General features: G+C 37.3%; 1 protein-coding gene across 1 annotated transcript in view; it reads left to right on the forward strand.

Moving 5' to 3' along the window:
* GRM8 (glutamate metabotropic receptor 8) overlaps window positions 1–21485 on the forward strand; it is a 748501-nt gene that overhangs the window by 134239 nt on the left and 592777 nt on the right. Inside the window, exon 3 of the mRNA XM_029923995.1 lies at window positions 15592–15808. Coding sequence (XP_029779855.1) covers window positions 15592–15808 — 217 coding nt within the window. The remainder of the gene's footprint in view (window positions 1–15591; window positions 15809–21485) is intronic.

The raw sequence follows: 21485 nt of genomic DNA on the forward strand, positions 1-21485 counted from the left end.
AAAAAGAAAAACATTTTTTCATGGTTCTCCTCAAGCTACAAGAATCAGATAAAAATGAATATGTCACTAAATTATCTTGCTGGAAGTGAATGTTATGGGAAGTTCATTGATGACAAGGTAGCTTGCATCTATGTTTAACTTTCAATCATGCAGCCTTTGTCAAATTTTTGTTTTTCAAAAACTTATCTGTTATTTTTAAATAAGTGAGAAATATATTTAAAAACCTCTTACTGACTTAACACTTGACATGGTGTATTCACTGGTCTATAGATTTACCATGGCACTAAACAATAAACTATATGCCAGCTTTTGATGCAAGAATTGAAACATAATACTCTTAAAATATGATTATCACAAAATATGATTTTATGTTAGCATACCATATATTATGATATCTCAAAATAATTTGTGAATAGTGGGATATTTTGAAAAGACATTTCTAGCTTGTTAGACGTTGTTCACCTTGGGGTAAGTGAACATCATTTTCAACGCACTAACTTCTTCATGAAGCATGCTTAGAGGAAGCTTTTATATCTCCTCATGATGGTAGCATCAAGATCTACCAAAATAATTCTTGCAGTGAATGCATTTAAATCCCTTTGAGTATGATATGGAAAAATTTCAAAAGAAAATAACAGGGCTCCTGAGTACACATTCAATACTTTAGATTAGAGCAGTGCTTCTCCAACTTTATTGTACACACAAACCACCTGGAGATCTTGTTAAAATGCAGATTCTCTTTCAGTAGGTCTGGGGTGGGGCTTGCAGTTCTGCATTCCTAAGCAGATGCCAGGTGATGTGGTGCTGTGGGTTTGCTGACAGCACTGAACAGCAAGACTGTAGAGAAATCTTCATTGACTACAGATACTATAGTCAATGATGGCAAATCAACCTTTTGCAATGTGGATATATCTTTCATAGCAAAACACATGGGTATTTTTTTTTTCTCTTAGGAAAATTAGGACCTTGATTAATTAACTAGTTAATTAATTAAAAATTTTTAGGACATAAATTTATTTTTTAAACAGTCTTCCTTAATGGTGGCTAAGCTGACCACTGAAAGACACAGGAAAGATGAGTGCCAGACAAGGCATATCAAAGTCATACATTTTATGGTATAGGAGGAAAACAGTACTGTGTAGTTAGAAATTGTTACATACAATAACGTATGTAGCACTTACATAAATTTGGAGCCAGACTGATTGACTTGGTTTAAGATCTTTGGTGTTCCAGTTGGCTTCCAGTTTATGTTGTTTAAGATGTGATAAGTTTTGGACATGTTTTGACATACCAGTTGAACACTCAAGAAACGTCAAGGACATGGGTCTGGAACTCAGAAAAGAGATTTATACTGAATGTATAGATTTGGAGTGGGTGTGAAATGAAAGGAAAAGAGGGTATGCCCTATTCTAAAAAAGACTAACAATTAAAGGAAGAAACAAAGGAATAATAGCCAACAAAGGAGACAGATCTGGGAGAGTGACTTTTCTTAGAAGCCAAGTAACAGTATTGGCAAATAGTAGGTACTTAACAAATGCTTGTTGGAATGAAAACAAAAACCGAGCAAAAACCGAACAAACAGAAAACCAGTTGAACTGGGCTCATGAGCACCCTGTACAAAGACCACTGAATTGTTTGCTTTTCCTTAGCATATTCTTTCATATGTTTGTTTCCATCAAATACTGGTTCTCTCTTCCTGGAATACCTTTCGGTCTTCTACCTTTCCTGATTTCCACCTCTGCTAACCACCCTCTGTTGTTTTGCACATGTTTTCTCTGGCCTTTGGGTCTCAGCTATTCTCTTTGGTCTTGACTGCCCTTTTAGACTTGGATGATTGTTACCCAAACTGCTCAAACTCTACATGTGCCCACATTATCTCTGGCCAATTTGCTGGTACCCAACTGGGCTAGGAGGCCCCCCCCTTTACATAAGGGACTATAGCAACTGAAAGAAATCAAAGGAGGGAGATCATATTTACTGATAGTAAATGTTAGTATTTCCTTTTCACTATGATGCTCTACATGGTGATGGTTGGTGGTGTCCAAACTCTAGCTGAGTCATGACCTGAAGCCATGAAAGAGTTGTGTATGTGACCAGAAGGGGTGAGAACAGAAATCTGTGGTTGCATTTTTAGGAACTTGAGCAGTCATGGAAATCAAAACTACTAAAGAATCAACATTTTAAAATAGACCTGAGGTAGTAGAGGGTAGAGGTGTTCAAAAGATGAGTCAAGATTCACACTGCCTAGGTTCAAATCCCATTCTACCATTTACAAATTATGCAGCCTCAGTCAAGTTACTTACCTTCTTCAGATCTTAGTTTTCTTATCTCTACAACTGGGATAGAACATTTAGCAAGTTCTTGGCCAACACAACATATTAAGAAAATGTTGGCAAAACCAGCCAAACACGTACACATATATAGGTGTGCATGCAGACATGCACATGCACAGAGTTTCATTAGTTAGGTGTGCAGATGGGATATGACACATAAAAGAGGTTCATCAATAGCTGTAAGGAGCCTCCTCAAAAACATATTGTGGATGGGGTAGAGATGGTAAAGAAAAGGGCTAATCAGTATACTTTCGAGAAACTTAATATGTTGCCCTTTGGATACTAAGATGATAATGATATTGCTTGGCAGAAGAACATGTGCTTGGCACATTCTCCAATATGTAGTGGAATAATAGAATATGACTCATGTATATTCTTTTTGCTATTATCTGATGATGGCCATTTATGAAATCAACTTTTTGAACTTTGGAATGTGGTATAGGTTTTTTCCCTATGTAAATGGAGCAATAATTATTTGCACCTTCTTCTGACAAACTGAGTTGACCAGTTTAGACAGCATAAAGGAAATGAAAATTTCCAGTGGTATTTGGTGTTCAGAATCAGTACCTGAATGCCAACTGGGGAATAAATAATCAGTTGAAAACCTGATATCGATGAATGTGGGTAATCACTGAAAATATGAGAAATTGTCTACTGGGAAACTTATTTGCACAGACAAATGTCCTTATCAACATTCTACATTATTTTCTGAATTCAAATCATATATTATTGAGTGATAAAATGCCAGTATAAATAGAATATTTGCCAGCTTAAGGTTTTTGACTTCAATTTGTTGGTTATAATTACTAACTTTTTTTTTTAATGTTTTACTGCTGACATGCTTGAGGGAAAAATTGAACCACAGTGGTGATTGCATAGCAAGGAAATCAGCAGAAGAGGAAAATTAAATGCTAGGTGACAGCTTGAAGTCAGCAGTGATGGGAACAAGGGGGAGGGAGAGTTAAATTTTTAAGTGATTTAGCAAATGAAGCTAAGAACATGTCATGGCATCATTCTGGTTTTTCTAATGTAACAAATTATAATTGATCAATTTTCATACTCATATAAAAAAAACCTCTTTACAAAAATTTTTACTGTCCTAAGGAACTGATTGAGATTCCCTACCTTTTGTTTAAAAAGGATACTTAGAGATGGATTTCATTTTGAAATCTCAAACTGCTTGAAAACTTTTTTGAGAAGGTATCTTTTACTCTGGAATACAGTGGAATCATGGCAGTGGTAGTAAGATATAATGAAATCAGGGAATGACATTCTTCTTGTTCCCTGGGATGCTGGGTCACTGAGCAGAGTTTTCAGAGGTGGACAGATCCATTTATTTTTTTTTTCCTCCTCCTGAGAGGTGCTGAAAATGTATATTGTCTTGTAAGGGAAAAAAAGCCCAAATTATTCTCCTCCTGGGTTATTTCTAAACTACTTCTCATGTCTTTTGAAATCATATCCCAAAGCCTTCACTGCCTGAGTAAAAATGAAGTGTTTCTTTTACTTTTCAATCACTTATTTTTTTTCCTAAAGCAAACAAATATTAGCGCTTATAACTAATATAAAGTATGCATTTATTTTTTTCCTGGGCCCTTGCCTTACAGTTGTTTGTTTTCCCTATGGGCTTAGCTTGTGCTGGATTTATCCATTCTTTCATGTCCCATCTATTACTTTGTTTATTCATTCCTGACCCTTATAAACTTCAGGATCTATGAGAACATAATGCAGTTTTCTGCTAATAATTACATAGTTTTTTCTTAAATAGTTTTGATATAAGAACACAAAGCATGCATATACTGGTTGAAAATTGTGTGTGTAAAAAGCATGGAGAGTAGTGATCTTTGTTATAATATTATTCAGCCTGTGGCAAGTTTCTAAAACAAAGTACCTGTCAGTTGACTGCCCCTCCTCCTTACTCTTACAAATTGGATGGTTTACACATCTGAAAGAAGGCTGAAGTGAGAGACAATCTGTGGCCGGTGTTCAGTGTTCCTTCCCTTTTCTCTCTCACTTTTCATGTGTCAGCTTAATGGCATTTCCTCAAGGAAGCCTTCCCAGTTTCCCTCAGAGCAGATGAGTTACCCAGTTACTCTTCGCAGCCTGTACTTCTCATTCACAGTGCTCATTACCTTTGCTGCTAAATGCTTTATTTGGGTTATTGTTTCTTTAAAGCCTTTTTCATCTGACCATATGCTTCGTGGGGGTGGAAGTACCATGTGTTGTTTACCGCCCTATACCCAGAGCCTGTCATGGTGTCTGGCACATAGTGGGAGCTAGTTTGTTGAATGGCCTAATCAAAAAGCAACCATTAAAAAGACATTATATTTAATTTAACCACTAATCAGAAAAAGTGTGTGTACTGAATTAACCTTTTTAATTTGCAACTTTGTATATAAACTGCTTATCATTTTCTAGAAATTACAGTGTGCTGAAATGTATGGAAATTAGAAAAAATAGGGTTCACTTATTTTTTGAAAAAGGAGAAACTGAAGGTCAGGAGAAGCCATAAATTAAAGGAACTATAGAACTAGTTGGAATATTAAATTTCCTTCCTTAAAAAGTGAAGGTTTTAAATTCAGCTTGCTATTAGAACTTTTGGGTAAATATATGCAGGGTAGTTAGGCTTAAAAATTCCCACATTTTTAGTGATTTGATAGATTATAGTAACTCTTTCCCTTAGGAGCTACTGTGCCTTCTCATTGTAAAATGTAATTAGCAGATGTAGAAAAAGTTTATTAATCTTATAGGGTATAATTATGGTTGTTTATATGTAAATTATTTCATGTTCACGGATTGCTTGTCTTTCATTTTAAATAAACAGGTTAGAAGTCAAGTGTCATTACCAATTTGATTAACATCATTACAGTTCTTTTTCAAATAAGTCATTACTTCTTTTTCTTTTACCATCTTTTTTTAAAAATTTATTTATTTATTTTTGGGAGAGAGAGTATGAGCAGGGAAGGACAGAGAGGGAGAGAGAGAGAGAATCCTAAGCAGGCTCTGCACTGTCCATGCAGAGCCCAATGCAGAGCTCAAACTCATGAACTGTGAGATCATGACCTGAGCTGAAATCAAGAGTGGGACACCCAACGGACTGAATCACCGAGGTGCCCCAACTTCTTTTTCAAAAGAAATTCTAACTTAACTGGCTAGTTTTAGGATTGGATTTTCCAATAGGCAAACTAAAATGTCTTAGTATAGATGTTCTGCCCAAAATATTTGAAATCATCGTTATAAAAAAACAGCATAACATAGGAAACTGGAAATCTGCACAGTTGTACATAAATTTATTTAAAGTGTATAATGATCAATGATGAATGATACCTGCCATGGATAGCATCTGCTTCCCCTCATATCCACCTTCTTTCTCTCTTTTGCCTTCTGTTCACTGTCTTGGGAGAAAATTCTATCAAACAACATCAACAGGTTACCCCTTGATTTTCAGTGAGTTTGGTCAAGAAGAGAGCCAGCAGGAAGTCTGGATATAATTCTTTTGAATCTCTTTCTGTGGAGTTATCAGGGACTGGCTGTGTCTCCCCCAGGAAGCCACTGTTTTTCTCCAGATGACTTTCATTCCTGACTCCTGGTTTTTGTAACACTCCTTTTTCTAGCTTGTAGGGCCCAGAGGTAGCAACTGGGGCCTTCTGACTTTTACTGGATTATGGCATTAATTGCCATTGCCTATATACTGACCCTACCTTGAAAATAATCCCTTTATGAACCCTCCTGGTGTTACCTCAATTTGAGTGTGTCACTTCCCTGACTCATATAATACTTTTGAAAAAGTGGGGAGATAAATGCACCCAATTACAATTAGTTAGAATATCCAAATAGATTATCTGAAATCAAGTCATTACAAAGGAAATGACTTTGTAAGTGTAATATATATATACACACACACACACACACACACACATATATATATAATGTAATGACTTGAAAGTATATGTATATGTATATATATACACATATACATATACTTGAATAAACGTACAAAATGTACTCTTGTTTTGAAGAAAGTGTGCTGCCTATGATTAGCTCTTCATATTTTCCTCTGAAATTTCAGATTCACATCAGTAGCAAGCCATCTTTGAATTATTTATCTAGGACTGAGAATGAATTGACTTTGTCTCTCCTCTCTCTGGTTGGTTTTGTTATCGGTGCTGTACACTTGTCAGGAGGAAGGTTCTAAAGAGGGGCACAGTCTGCACCCTGGCCCATAATGGAATTAAACCTACCAGCAGCATGCCATACTCAGCTATGTTAATTAACCACAGGTCCTCTCAGTGTGGATGTGTAGATAGAGTCTGCTTACTCTGGAAGAGCTGATATTGGGGAGAAGGATAAAAATAGAGTACAGTGAAACCTCTCACCTTGTTTCTCTCTTCTCTCTCTCTTTCTCTCTCCATGGCCTCCACAATTTCCTATTTCAATAGGTTTCCTCTCCTTTTCTTTTGCTGTGTATGAAAACACAAAAGTTTGTCTTTGAATTGATTGTGGGAATTCAATTGAGAAGAAAGTCAGGAACTGAATTTCACATTTGTCACTAACTTATACAAATAGGAAGATTACTATCTGTCTACTGTGCAGGCAGAATTGCTTTGAGTGGGTCTTGGTTTGGGAGAGGAATAGTACTTTTTCATGTTTTGGGAAGCAAACAGAGAATGGTCATCACTCTTTGCTATTATTTCACTCTTTGGCTCTACTTTTCTTTTCTCCTTTTCCCACTTCTTATTCATTTTTGTGAAGCTGAGAGGAGCAAGACAGCTCAGGACAGTGTGAGGAGGGGAAGGTCAAAGCTTGACATTGACTTCTAGCTACAACTTCTTTATTTTTATGTGATTTCTGATTATATACTCATGTTTTGTCACAAGGAGCTAGTGGTTTTAATACCAGCAAGTTAGTCACATCTGAAATGACAAAGTGAAATGATTTTAATCATTATACTTCCCTGGACCTGGTTCTGTAACAACAATAAATCCATCCTAAGACCAGGTGGCAGGAAGCTATCATAGTGATGGCTGCTGTTGCTAAGGCCAGCATCACTGAAGAAGTGCTCAAACAAGCACTAATCCCTGAGGAAAGAGTATAGCTTCAAGCTGATCTTTCACTGGAGAAAACCAATGATGTGATTGAACAGCATGAGGAACCCAACCCACTAACCTTCTCTACTATTAAGTTCTATAATCAATGGACAAGGTTCTTTGTAGAGGGAAACAAGAACAAAAACCTTTTTGGCAGGAATTGAGGGTAAAGATGTGTGTGATTCAGGTTTTAGATTGTCTTCTGTCTACAAACCTGTTTTTAGATGTGTATTAGTGTCTTATAGGAAGACTTAAATTTACCAGGATTCTGAGGGACTTCCTCTGAACTGTGCTTCAGGTGGCTCACTGCTAGTCTTGTTGGGGATGTCTTGGCCCTCAGGGATCTTTGACAAACCAGAAACTGAGAGTTATAGATGCAGGGTTCATAGTGTTTTGAACAGACAAGGCAAGTTTTATGCTAATCCACTGTATTTTGATATGTGAACAATGGAAAACCCCAACAAAGCAGCTAGAGTGGAGTTGTAAACTTCTTGGACCATGAATGAGTATTTATAGTGTCTAAAACTTCCTCAGCCACTTTACATCTCAGTGATACCCCACCTTACCCTCTCGGTCATGTACAGTCAGACGCAGTGATAACAGCAGGGAGAGATGCAGTCCATTTAAGGGAAATAGAATCATTCATAGCCCTGTCTAGAATATCCATCTACAGATGAAGATAAGCAAGAAGGAGCAAATGATTTTAAAATCTCTGACTTTGGTCCTTCATTAGAAGTGTAATTTTTATGGTTCTTTAATGACCGATTGAAGTGTTAGTCAAGATAGGAAATTTTCATGGCCATTTTCAGCGTTTCAAAAAGGTTGGTGGCAGTAGTATGCCTATGATGAGTCTGCACAGCCACAACTGATATGGCACTTAGTTGATTTGAACTGGAATTTTATCACCTCAGGTTGGTAACAACAGATATCTCATGCTGATTAGAAGTTTTAGCAAATGAATAGATCTTTAAGTAATAAAGAAAATGGGAAATGGGTGAATTTTTACTTAAAGAGTTTTATAGAAAAATCTTTCAAAATCACAATGCATGGAGAAAAATAATAAAAGGTGTCCTTGACTGATTGATGGATGGGTTGATTTTTTCAGTATATATTTATTGAACTTCTATGTGATAGAAGCTCATGTTACAGTTGTAAACAACACAAAGAAAAGCTCTGTAGAATCTACATTTTAGTGGAGGGAATAGTATACACAAATTAACACAAATTGTGATCAGTGTAATGCAGGAAATATAGGACAGTGAGGTACTAATGAGGATAGGGAGATTACCATAGAAGTGGAAGGTCAAGGGAGGTCTATTTGAGCATGAGACATTGGAACTAAGGCTGAATGATGAGAAAAGCCTGGAAAAACTTGGGAAAAGCATATGGAGCAATAAGCAGGAAGTTTAGAGAGCAAAAAGGGCTTGGTTGGGTCAGGGAACAGAAAAGAAGCTACTGGGGCTGGATCAGGTGAGTGAGGGGAAAGATGTCAGATGCTAAATCTATAAGGATTCTGTAGTAAGAAGTTTAGGCTTTATTATAAGAGCAATGGGAAAAAAATTGAAGGGCTCTGAGCAAGATTTTGATATTATATGATTTTTTTAAAGATCAGTTTCATTACTGGCGTAGAGTAGATTTAAGAGGGGCAAGAAAGGAAGCAGAAAAATAGTCAGGTGGTTTTAGGAATCCAGATATTGTAATGGCTTGGACTAGGGTGTGAATTTAAAAAAATTTTATTTTGAGAGTAGAAGGGAAGGGAGGCAGAGGTGGGGTGGAGGGGGAGGAAAGAGAGAGAATCTCAAGCAAGATATCCAGTCTACAAGGGCTCTATATGTGAGATCATGACCTGAGCCTAAATCAAGAGTTGGATACTTGGATGTTTAACTGACTGAGCCACCCAGGCACTCCAAAGGTGTGGCTTTTTGCTTTACCATCACTGAAGCATGATTTGAAATGGCTAATTCAACTTTAGAGGTCCTGTCCAAATTCTGGCCAACAAGAAAGAGGGAGGTGCATGAGAAAAACATGCCTTTTTCCTGCAAGACTGTTTTTCAAAAGTTACCCTCACCACTGCTAATGATCATAGCAAAGAAGGCTGGGAAAATGTAGTCTTCTGGGTGGCCAAGTCCTAGGCAAAAATCTGGGGTTCTACCTATAAATAGAGAACAGTCATGAGAATACAAAATTCTCTGCTAACTTTCACTTAAAATATGTATTTTCTATATATATTTGTTTATTTTTATCAAAATATCCAAGACTGTAACTGAATTTCTTTTTTCTAAATTACAACTTTTGTTTCCTTGAGTTCTAAGTCAGAAATTTGGCCTTTCTTAGCGTTTATAAGTCCAAGATTCTTAGAATGACTAGCTAAATATGGACCAAGTAATTTGTTTTATTAATAGCTAGGCAAACATCACATAACTTTCTCAGACACATGGCTGTCTGTTAAGAATTGGACTGGAAAGCATTTAGTGTGGACTTGAGGCTAAAATGGTGCCTCCTACTCCCATACTACATCTCAACCTTAGGACTAATTTCTGCCTGCACAGAAGACTTGAAATCTTATTAACTAGTGACATTAGCTTTGGGCCTACCACCCCACTGAACACCTGGTTGTCAGTGGAATATGGAGATGAGGGGTGGGCTTCTTCCCTAGGAAGGGAGGCCTAGCTTGGTCTCCTTGCCATACAGAGAAAAGAAGCCTGGGATGCGTGTGGGCAGGTCAGAGAATGAAGGCAGAACCTGTTAATGGCCCTTGCCCCATAAGTGTAGAACCTGACCTCTTGTTCTGTCCTCTCTCTCCTTTGGGAAAAGTAAGTAAGAGGTTAGATCTAGGTAGAAATATGCGTTTTATAATTTTCCAAAGGTGAGGTTAGGGGTAGGAATCTCTCCTCCTCTTCTTCCTCCTCTTCTTCCTCCTCCCCCCTCCTCTTTTTCTTCTTTAAATGTTTATTTACTTTTGAGAGAGAGAGTACAAATGTGAGCAGGAGAAGGGCAGAGAGAAATGGAGACAGAGGATCTGAAGCAGGCTGTGTTGTGACAGCAGAGTCTGATGCAGGGCTTGAACTCACAAACCATTAAATCATGACCTGAGCTGAAGTCAGATGGTTGACTGACTCAGCCACCCAGGTGTCCCAAAAATATCTTCTTCTGTGGGCTCAACTGAAAATGTAGTGGGAAAAAAGAGGCTTTTTTTTCTTCTAACCAAACCAATCTTTCTAACAAGGCAATCTTGAGTTGTGCAATTGATTGCCCTAAATACCCTTTATTTGGGTAATGGAAATATGACCTTAATTTAAGTGCATCATATTCTTATGAAAACTCAATGCAAGGAAAATAAATGATAAAAAAGCAAAATGATAGGTGTTTTCAAGTGGTGCAGTTTCATGTGGTAAGGCACTGAAAAAGAAAGGAAATAGTTATGTAAGGACAGTGGTAGAGAAGGCTGGAAGGGACCATGGATGGAGAAGAGCTGAGAGGTTAGGGCAGGGCTGAGGGTGGGGAAGCATGAGAGTGGATGTCTCTTCTACAGAAACCTGGAAGAGTGGGTGTATTAGACTTCTGGCATACTCAAGAGGCCATAGAAGAAAGGTTAATAAAAGTACTATTTATAAGTTGTGGTTACAGTTAAAGGATACAATACTGGATAGGAGGTAGTCAGGAACTAGCAACACTGGGAAGATCTGAAGGGGAAAGGGTAGGGAATGGTCACTAAAACTTTTCAAAAACTTTAGCTGTAGATGAGGGCTTAGGTAGAGAAACACCAAGTTGGTGGGGGAAGGAGTTGGGAAAATCAATATTCTCATTTCTGTCTTTTGCTCTCCCATCTCTGTTGGTGTCTCCCAATGACCATACTCAGATGAAAGCCTGAGGTGAGGGAGTTCAAGTGAGATAGTCACAGAGCAGATTCCTAGGACATATAGGAGGAAGCAGAAGGAACAAGAAGGACAAACGGAGAATAACGCATCCACTATTTTGGTGGGATGCAGAGTAGAAGGCTGTGGGGAAGAGTCTCCATCAAAATTCTGCCACAGTTTAATTAATTAATTATCTCCAAGCATTCACTAAGCGTTTGCTCTGTCAGATACTAGGGATACCAAATAAATCAATAGAGAGTTTGTCCATGGGAGGCTTCTAAGCTAGCGCACAGTCATGGTTCTGTTGTCAGATGATGGAGGCTATGGGAGTGAGGAGCAGCAAAAGACAGCTCTGCCTGAGAGAATTAGCAAAAGCTTCCCAGGGAAGAGGTGACTTTTGAGCTGGATATTGCATTTGGGTAGAATGGGTGATAGAGGGACCAGCATTGGCAGAGGTGCAGACACTATCAGGGAATGACAAGGAAGATAAGAGGTTGGGAAGGAGGATAGGACAGAGTCTGATATCAGGGCTTGGTGATCCAGAAGGATTTGGATGGTATGTTTTGAATGGGTAAGTGAGAGTTAACAGAGGCTCACGAAGGATGTACTTCTTCCAAAGAATGGGCTGATGCAGAATGCTTTCCCTAACACCCTGTTTTCTTGGTACATTTTCTTTATTTTGTTTCTCATTTATCTCTGTACTTCTGTCCCTTAACCACCACTTTTTTACTGTTGTTGTTTCTAGTAGATGAAACTTCAGGGTGAAGGGATTAGTTAGGATAGATTTAGTGTAGGGAAAAGAAAAAGAAACATTCCAGGTTTTTTAAAAAGTTCCCACTTCAGTTGCCAGTAGGGGGTTAATTTGAAGATAATGTACAGAAATTAAAATGCTTAATGAGCCAATGCTTAGTGGTCAACCACAATAAAATTAAAATGAGATGTGACTTCATGACAACTTGAAAAGCTATCTTAAAATATGATTAGTATATTCTGATGTCTATTATTGTAGACTGCAACATAGCCAAAATTGAACAAATGGAAAATCAAACATGCTCTTTTCCATATGGTGATCTGCAAAGAGAAAAGTCCTCAAGACTTTGGGGGAAAAGTCCTTTGCCTAATTATTCAAACAACCATTTTCTATCTGCATTTTTATTTTATATACCCTTTACACCTGTTTAATTAATCCTAAACATGATGCTGACTGCTAATTAAACAGCCCTGAAAGTGACTGACTAAAGGTAGTAATTTGAGATAATTAGTTTTGGTTTCAAACACACAATTTTCACACTTTGTGCTCATTTTTAGAAAGGGGTGGCTCATTATTATAGGTTGGGTGGGGGTTGTGTAAGATATTTTCTGCTGGACTCTGAGTAGCTGAGGAAGTGGGAGGATTATTATATACCCAAATAGGACAAGGAAATGGTATAGTGCTATAGAATTTGCTTTAGAATGCTCCCCTATCTCTTCCTCCTTCTCCTCCTCCTCCTCCTCCACACACACACACACACACACACACACACACACACACACACACACACCACTCACACATGCACAGAATTCCTTCCAAGATAAAAGTCAGTCTGCTGAATCTCTCTCATTATAACATAGAAATGTACATGCTCCTGATCTTTGTGAAAGTTTTATTCAAATAAAGGTAGATCTCACTAAGTCATTCATTGTCTCTTTCCCAGGTTATTTAGAAGCAGGCAATAGAAGGTGAAAAGGCCCCAGATTTGGTGTGTGGTTTGAGATTTGAAGGGATGTCCTTGCTAAATAGTTATGTACTACTAAGTCACAAAGTCTAATCAAGGGAACAGTTTGCCAAGAGATGGCCAGTGTATCTAGCAGAGAAAGCAAAGAGAGGGAAGAAGGCTGGTCAGACTGATTTTTATGGTCCCAAAATGTTAATAAGCAAGTTAACATGATTCCACCAGAACAGGATCGGGCTGAATTGGGAGTTAATTAGCTAAATCATTGCTATAGTCAATATAGGTAGATACATGTTACACAGAAGCTGATTGGATCTTGCAGCACCCTGGAGAGCTCCAAGCACATTGTTCTAACTGCTCCCTGGGTGTCTGAGGTTTTTATATCTTGGAAAGTTTAGTTTCACTTTAGTGGCCATCAATATGGAGTAGGACTCTCTAGACATATGAAAGGTTATTCAATGTCCTTTATAAGGATGTCAAGAGAAGAGTGAAAACCTCCATGTGGACTGGGAATTATCTGGCCAGGGTGTGGTGGGTGACAGATTCCAGACTATGCAACCCTATGTGGGAAGATGGAACTGCAGCCTTTTTTGACATCTTAGCACTCACATTAATTACAGGATCTGATGGGCAGCACAGTTCATTGTTTTATGTGCCAGTCAAACCTGGGTCCTTAACCAAACAACCCGTATTAGGGCATGTTGGAGTCATTTTGACCTCTGAACTTTCACACTACAGTGTGGCAGCAGAGGAGTGGTGAGATGCATTATTGCATAGCCCATGCTCCCAAATTGCCCTTCTTTCACTCCTTGTATTTTTGTTGGGTGTTCATGTGCCCCCCCTCCATGGCTTTCACTACCTCCTTCACTACACCCCCACCATTCTTTACCTCCAGTCCTGAATACTCATGAGCTCCATATTCTCAATATTGCCTATAATTTAGTTGCTTTCATTCATATCCTAGGAGAAATCAAGGAAGCAAATAAAAAATTAAACTCATAATTTTTATCTTCCAAATCTCTTCTTCTGTGTAACTTGGTAAATAACAAACATCATCTGCCTAGTTACCAAAGTCATGGAACTAAGGTTCATTCCACACATTCCTCATTACCTACACGTTTCCTTGTTTTTTAGATACTTATAGGTTCTACACCCTTCCCTTCCTCCACCCTTCTCCATCATTGCCTTACTTCAATTTTCATACTTTTCTCCTAACTGGTAGTCCTGCATTTAGCATGGGTTTCCTTTAATTTATCTCTAAGTACAGTTTAGATTGTGCTGGAAAGCATATTAAAATGCAGATTTCTAAACCTGTAGACATACCAAATCAGAATTTTTGGGAATGTGACTACCTAAGTATACACTGAAGTTTGGGGGCTGCCACTCTCTCCACTGTTGCCAGGTGAACTTTCTAAAACAAAAATCTGATTCTGCCACTGCCTTAGTTATAGTCTTTCTGTGCTTCCCCATGCCTTTTTGAGAAAATCTACACTTTTTGTCATATCTGACTAGCCCTTGATCCAGCTTTGCAATTTTATTTCCTGATATTCCTCTCTTGCTATCCTGCATTCCCACTATGTGAAAGGCTGCAATTCCTGGAATCTACCCTGCCCTTTCTTGACTCTTTTCCTCTGGATATGTGGTTTCTTGTGGCTAAAATGTCCTTCCCTGCCTTGTTTGCCAGATTCCTTGCATCATCTGTGCCTGAATGTTCTTCCACTGTGCTTCCTTAGAATCTGTGTGCTCTTCTATCCTAGCATTTTTCATTGGTAGAGTAAAAGTCCTCACTTGGATTCATGAGTAATGTTATATTTTTAGAGTTTTTTAGGGGGAGATTTGTGGCATGTATTTCTTACTCACTTTGAATTTATTTAGGATGAAATGACATAGGATTTCTAGTTTTGAAAATCTGGCAGTTCAACCTGTATATGTCAGAACACAGTCTCTTTTCCTAAAGAAATTACAGTATAAATTCCTGTTTTGTAATTTTGTTTGGGCAGGGAACTGGAAAGATCTTTCTATTAGAAAATACATAGTTGGCTATTCCCAAATCTTTTTGTGATACTCAGTGATTATATCAATAGTGAATACACTTGCAAAACTATATATTTAAAATAATTTTCCAAAAGCATAATTTTAATACTGAAATGGTATCAAGTGTAAAAAAAAATCTCCTATTAAATTCTCTGTTCGTGGTCATGTAACCTTTATGTCCTAATACCAAAGACAATTTCAGAGGTGACCTTTCTGATGTCTTTATGTATTATACCTTCATTTTGGCCTTATTTCTGTAACAGAACTTATCATTTATGGTATAAAAAAGAAGCAACAAAAAGCACAAATATTTTGCTTTGGCTTCAGAAGCTGAAGCAAAACTAAATTCATTCCTGTTGTTTAGAAATGTGTTTTGAAAGAAAGTGAGCCTACAGACATTTATATAATACTTTCTAATTAAATTGGTGGTCAAAAAACTGTATTTTGGTTTCTAGTTGACATGTCTAGGTTACCATATAACTTTGGCTATTTAGTCTATTGTGTCTCTTATTTAGTCTCATCATTCAATAGGTTCCTCATGGGTTGAAGTGATCTGTCATTTGTTTTGCAGATACCTCAAATCAGCTATGCATCCACAGCCCCAGAGCTAAGTGATAACACCAGGTATGACTTCTTTTCTCGGGTAGTCCCACCTGACTCCTACCAAGCGCAAGCCATGGTGGACATTGTCACAGCACTGGGGTGGAATTATGTGTCAACACTGGCTTCTGAGGGCAACTATGGAGAGAGTGGTGTGGAGGCCTTCACTCAGATCTCAAGGGAGATTGGTAAGCATATATTTATCAGATGATTGTCTTTGGAGGTGACAGATTGTGGGAGTCTGGGCATCTTCAAGTGCTCTCTGATCTGTATGGAATAATTAGAGCTCCTACTGATGCATGGCCAAGGCTGTCCACTCTCAGGGGACATTGGGTTTATTATAAATGATTTTGTTGTTCATGGTCTATCAAGGTGACACTTTGGTGCTAATTTAGGAAGTAGAGCTCCTGACTCAGGTGAACATTTTTTAAAGTTGTCTGTTTTGACGAGGGAGTTTGCTGGCACATTAGAGCCACTGTAAATTTGAATAAATGACATACTATTTGATTGTTCTAGATGGAAGTTTACATTAGCAAGTCATTAAATTAAAAAAAAAGGCAGTGGAATTTAACATCCAACACTAGAGGGATTAAGACTGGTAATCATCTTAAAACAATACTGAAGTAGCCCCCAAGGCTATACTTCAGCAATATTCTTATTGTCCTTTTTGACTTTGTGCATTTTTATTCTTACCTTATATCTGTAGCTTACAGTGGAATGAAGAGCAGTATGTAAAACTTTGGTTAGAACACGGTGCTGAAGAGTTCTGTCTTGGGCTTTTTTCAAGGTGCTTATCCAAATCTCTGTAGGCATTTAACCACATATATGTTTAGCCGTGAGGTTGTAAATCTATTTCATTATGTGAAAAAAGCAGAACAAAACAAAAAACATCTTAGAGCACAAACCTTATTGCTGACTGGTAAACAATATAACTGTGTGTGTGAAAGAAGACTTACTGTGATTTAAAAATGCTATTATTCTTATTGAGAATTACTGAATAAAATGTACATATTTTTCTGTAAGAGTAATAACAATATTTTGTGGAAAAATTAAAGTGCCTCTGGTGGTTTTTGAGTAACTGTTTTGAGAACTTGAAGGAAGAAATTATACTGATAATTTGTTGTCTTTCTTGGAGACTTCATCTCAGGAAAAGACCACGGGAGTGATTTGGGCTTATCTAGAATTAGCAAGAACAGAATCTAAAGTTATATTATTAGAATAAGGTTTCTCTGGAAAGACGCGAAGATGCCTGGAATCTGTTCTTCTGTATATAATAGGGCATGAGAGTTTATTATACACAATAATTAGTGTGTTTGACATTTGTCCCAGTGTTGTGTTATTGCAGAAAATGTAGAAAAGTGCTATTGGACAGATTGGGTTAATTGACTTAATTGGAGAACTGTCCACACCTGTTGTTAGTGTCCATACTACCATAATCTTTGCTCTTTGAAATTTTAAATTATGCCACTATTGCTATAAAAATGATTCAAACATTCAATTGAACTTTAAATGATGACAAATTATATTAACTTCTTGGATTAGAATCCCAGGTTTATCCTTAGAAGAAATGCCCACTCAGATGAAAACAACAGTTCTGGAAGCAGGGTCAATGTATTATTTAAGCAGTTGATGTCAGTATGACCAGAGTGATAATTCTACAAGAGAAGGGAACTAATAGAGTGTGTATTGGAATGATACATTTTTTTTGCAGCAATCCTATATATTCTTCAACCACAGGTCACATTTTCTGTGCAAGAAACAGATTGCTATGAAAAATTCAATACAGGACATAATTTGCCAGTTGTTGCAGAATCTGATAAAATGCATTGTCCCAAAAGTTAAGTGAGATCACAGTTTTGTTCTTTTGACTAAAAAAAGAAATACTTAGTTTTCACTTTTGGGAAGCATTGCTATACTTTGGTAATACTATCACATAAAAGAATTCAGATGGTGCGTTCATTATTCCTGTTTCTATCTTAGTCATTAGTATGGGAGAAAATAATTTTAGTGCCTTGTGTATGATCCTGATTAGAGCAACACATTTCTTCTATGTTCATCCTTTCAGTATTCTGTGTCTTGATTGGCTGTCCATTCTATTTCAGCACTCACTTATCTGGGGAATGAAGGAGGGCTGGATTGTCAATTAATATGCAGAATACTGAAAAGGCCAAATTAGTACCACACTAGAGTATGCCATGGAATATATTAAATATCAAAATCATCCCTCATTTTAATGACAAAGATTTTTATCTAGAACAAAAATAGCTGAAAATTAAACCTTTTACATGACAATGATATTAATGGGAATTAAGCAAATGGTAGCAACTTAACCCATTCTGAAATGATCTGGTGACTCCGATGAAACTTCATTAGTTCTATAACATTTGCTTCTCTTACTACAACATTGGTGACATTTCTGTCATCATGTTAGTAGTGTGTTTTTAAAAATCTTAGTATCTTGACTGAGAAGGAGATGTATAAATTCATTTGGTGGAGTGTCTACCTATTAATAAAATTATGTATTTTCCCAACTCTTATAAATTTCCCCTTACTCTACTGTTCTGAATTTCTCTCCTTAGAAACATTGATTGCTTAGAAATTTCAGTGTAAATTGGGGCTTCCAATGTTTCCTATCTGATTAATTCAGACAGATCATAATGGAATGATAGTAAAATGAAAATCTGTTTAGTGATAAATTGCTTGTATGGTTTGATTAGAACATTTTTCACTTTAATAAATTGGAGACATGGGGGAAGTATCTGTGAATCTTGGAGAATGAAGAAAATGAGTGAATGATGGTCATGAACACAGACATCTGTGATGGCTTTTATCTAGCCAAGATCCTTCTAAGGAGAGTGTGACAGGAGTTACTTGATAAATAAAGACAACTAGTCTGTTCATGTCCTAGCTGTTATAGTCTCATCCCAAGGCATTCTCGACTGTAGGATTTTTGGGGGCGGGGAGGGAAGGCAAAAAACATTTGAGATCAGGCAATAGCACAATTTGTTTGGAGCATAGTTTGTATCATGAAGTATGGAATACAAAATTGGAAAGCTTGACATGGACACATAGTTGAGTATTTCACCTCATAGAGAGGTAATTTTATTCTTCATTTTCTAGACAATGAAGGAAACTGCTGAGGAAAAAATATTCTATCAGAATGGGTATTGAAGATTGTATTAATGAGAAGTAGAAGATGGGAAGATCAGTTGAGAGGGCTATGCAATATCAGTCTTGACTTGACACAGGGCAGTGATAATAGAAATGGAAGAGATAAGAGACTGGGAGACATTTGTGACATGGGGTCTATAGAACTTAGCAATTGATTGGAAGTCGAGCTTAAAGGTAAGAAAAAAATTAAAGTTGAACTTGAAATTCTGAACCTGGGCAATTGGGAGAATGCAAATGCCACAAATAGAAAAGAATCCGTAAAATGGAGAAGTTGATTCCAGATAGGATGGGAATAAATACAATAAATTATAGGTACAATATATATCTTTTTAAAGAAAAACAGCAAATAACATTTGTCTAGAGCTTGGGGAGGAATTGAGATGTAGACCCAAAGCTCGTTCTCATAACATTTATCATTCAAAAACAATTAAAAACATTTTTTATGTTTTTTTTTAATTTCTTTTTGAGAGACAGAGAGAGATAGTGAGAGCAGGGGAGGGTCAGAGAGAGAGGGATATACAGAATCTGAAGCAGGCTCCAGGCATTGAGCTAGCTGTCAGTATAGAGCCCGATGTCGGGGTTGAACCCATGAACTGTGATATCATGACATGAGCCGAAGCTGGACGCTTAACTGACTGAGCCACCCAAGAGCCCCTCAAAAACAAAAATTTTTTAATCTTTATTTATTTTTGGGTGAGAGAGAGACAGAGTGCGAGTAAGGGAAGAACAGAGAGAGAGAGGGAGACACAGAATCCAGAGCAGGCTCTATGTTCCCAAGCTGTCAGCACAGGGCCAATGCAGGGCTCAAACTCATTAATCATGTGATCATGACCTGAGTGAAAGTTGGACACTTAACTGACTAAGCCACTGAGGTGTCCCTCTCACAATATTTATAATTGAGGTGGAAAAGGTAATTGCTGAGGTAGAACATGTAGAGTGGGGATTGGAGGGTGCTCAAGATAGACTCTTGGGGAGAAGTTTTATATAAAGATATGTGATAACAAGAGTTGGTAAAGATGTAGAGAAAAGGGATTCCTTGTACATTATTGGTAGGAGTGTATATTAGTGCAGTTGTTATGGAAAATAATATGGAGGTTCCTCCAAAATTAAAAATAGAACTACTATATGATCCAAAAATCCTACTTCTGGGTATATATCTGAAAAAAAAATCAGTATCTTAAAGAGTTATCTATTCTTATATTCATTATAGCACTAGTCATAATAACCAACATAAGGAGACAACCTAAGTTGTCCCTTGATATATGAAGGGATAAGGAAAAAATATATATAAGGGGGAATATTATTGAACCTTGAAAAAAGAAAGAAAGCTTGCTATTTGGGACAATATAGATGAACTTAGAGGACATTATGCTAAGTCAAATAGCCAGATACATAAAGACAAGCAGTGCTTGATCTCACTTATATGTGGAATTTGAAAAAGTCAAATTCATTAAAGCAGAGAGTAGAATAGTGGTCACTAGGGGTAGGACAGTAGGAGAAATGGGGAGATGTTGGCCACATGGTACAAACTTTCAGTTGTGTTGGATGAATAAGTTCTGGAGATGTAATGTATAGAATGGTAACTATACTGATTATATACTTATATATACTGATTATGTACACAGTTAATAATACTGATTTGTATACTTGCTAAATGAGTTGATTTTAAGTGTTTCACCACACACACACAAACACACACACACACGGTAACCATATGATGTGATGGACATGTTAATTAGCTTGATTGTGGTAAGTATTTCACAGTATATGCATATTTCAAAATTTTCATCTGTCAATTATACCTCAGTAAAGCTAGGGAAAATTAGTATAAATGGGAAAAAAAAAGTATGGGAATAATGGCCTAGACTTAGCAAATCTAAGAGAATGGCTGAGTGTTCTCTTCTCTTGATAGGTTTATGGCTATTGAGGGACTCCCAGCCTCCTTTGAAGATTTCCATGATGGGAGATTGTAGGGATTCTTGAGAAAACCTTCAAGGATATTGAGCAGATTTTCACAGGAGAATAGGAACTTTCACAGTGGGCATAGCTGAACATGTATTGTACAGTGACAGAGATTCAAGGAGTATCCTTGAGAGGGGGGTGCATTAGTTCCCTAGGGCTGACTTAATAAATTACCAGGAACTAGATGGCTTAAAACAACAGGAATGAATTGTCTCACAGTTCTGGAGACCAGAGATCTGAAATCAAAATGTTAGCAAGGCCATGCTATTTCTGAAAACTGTAGGGCAGAATCCTTTCTTGCCTCTTGTAGCTTCTGGTTTTTGCTAGAAATCCTTGTTTTTCATTGGTTGATAGAGGCATCACTCCAATATCTGCCTCCATCATCATATCACAATCTTCCTCTTTCTTATTCCTGTTTCTATGTCTTATCTTCTTATAAGGATGCCCATCATATTGGATTAAAGGTCCACCCTACTCCAGTTTGACCTCATCTTAATTGCATTTGTGATCACCCTATTTCCATTCTGAGCTCACTTTCCATTCCAGTTCACATTCTGAGGTACTGAGTTTAGGATTTCATCATATCTTGTTGGGAGACACAACTTAATACCCATAACGGCGGGTAATAGTGTAGATGGGTATACTTAGGGAGATAAATTGCAGTGACAGGAATGGGAGATAGACCAAGAGGCAGTTGGTTAGAAATGAGGATGTTAGGGGTGCCAAGTAGAT

The sequence above is a fragment of the Suricata suricatta genome, chromosome 2, assembly GCF_006229205.1.
Source record: "Suricata suricatta isolate VVHF042 chromosome 2, meerkat_22Aug2017_6uvM2_HiC, whole genome shotgun sequence".
NCBI classification, from domain to species: Eukaryota; Metazoa; Chordata; class Mammalia; order Carnivora; family Herpestidae; genus Suricata; species Suricata suricatta.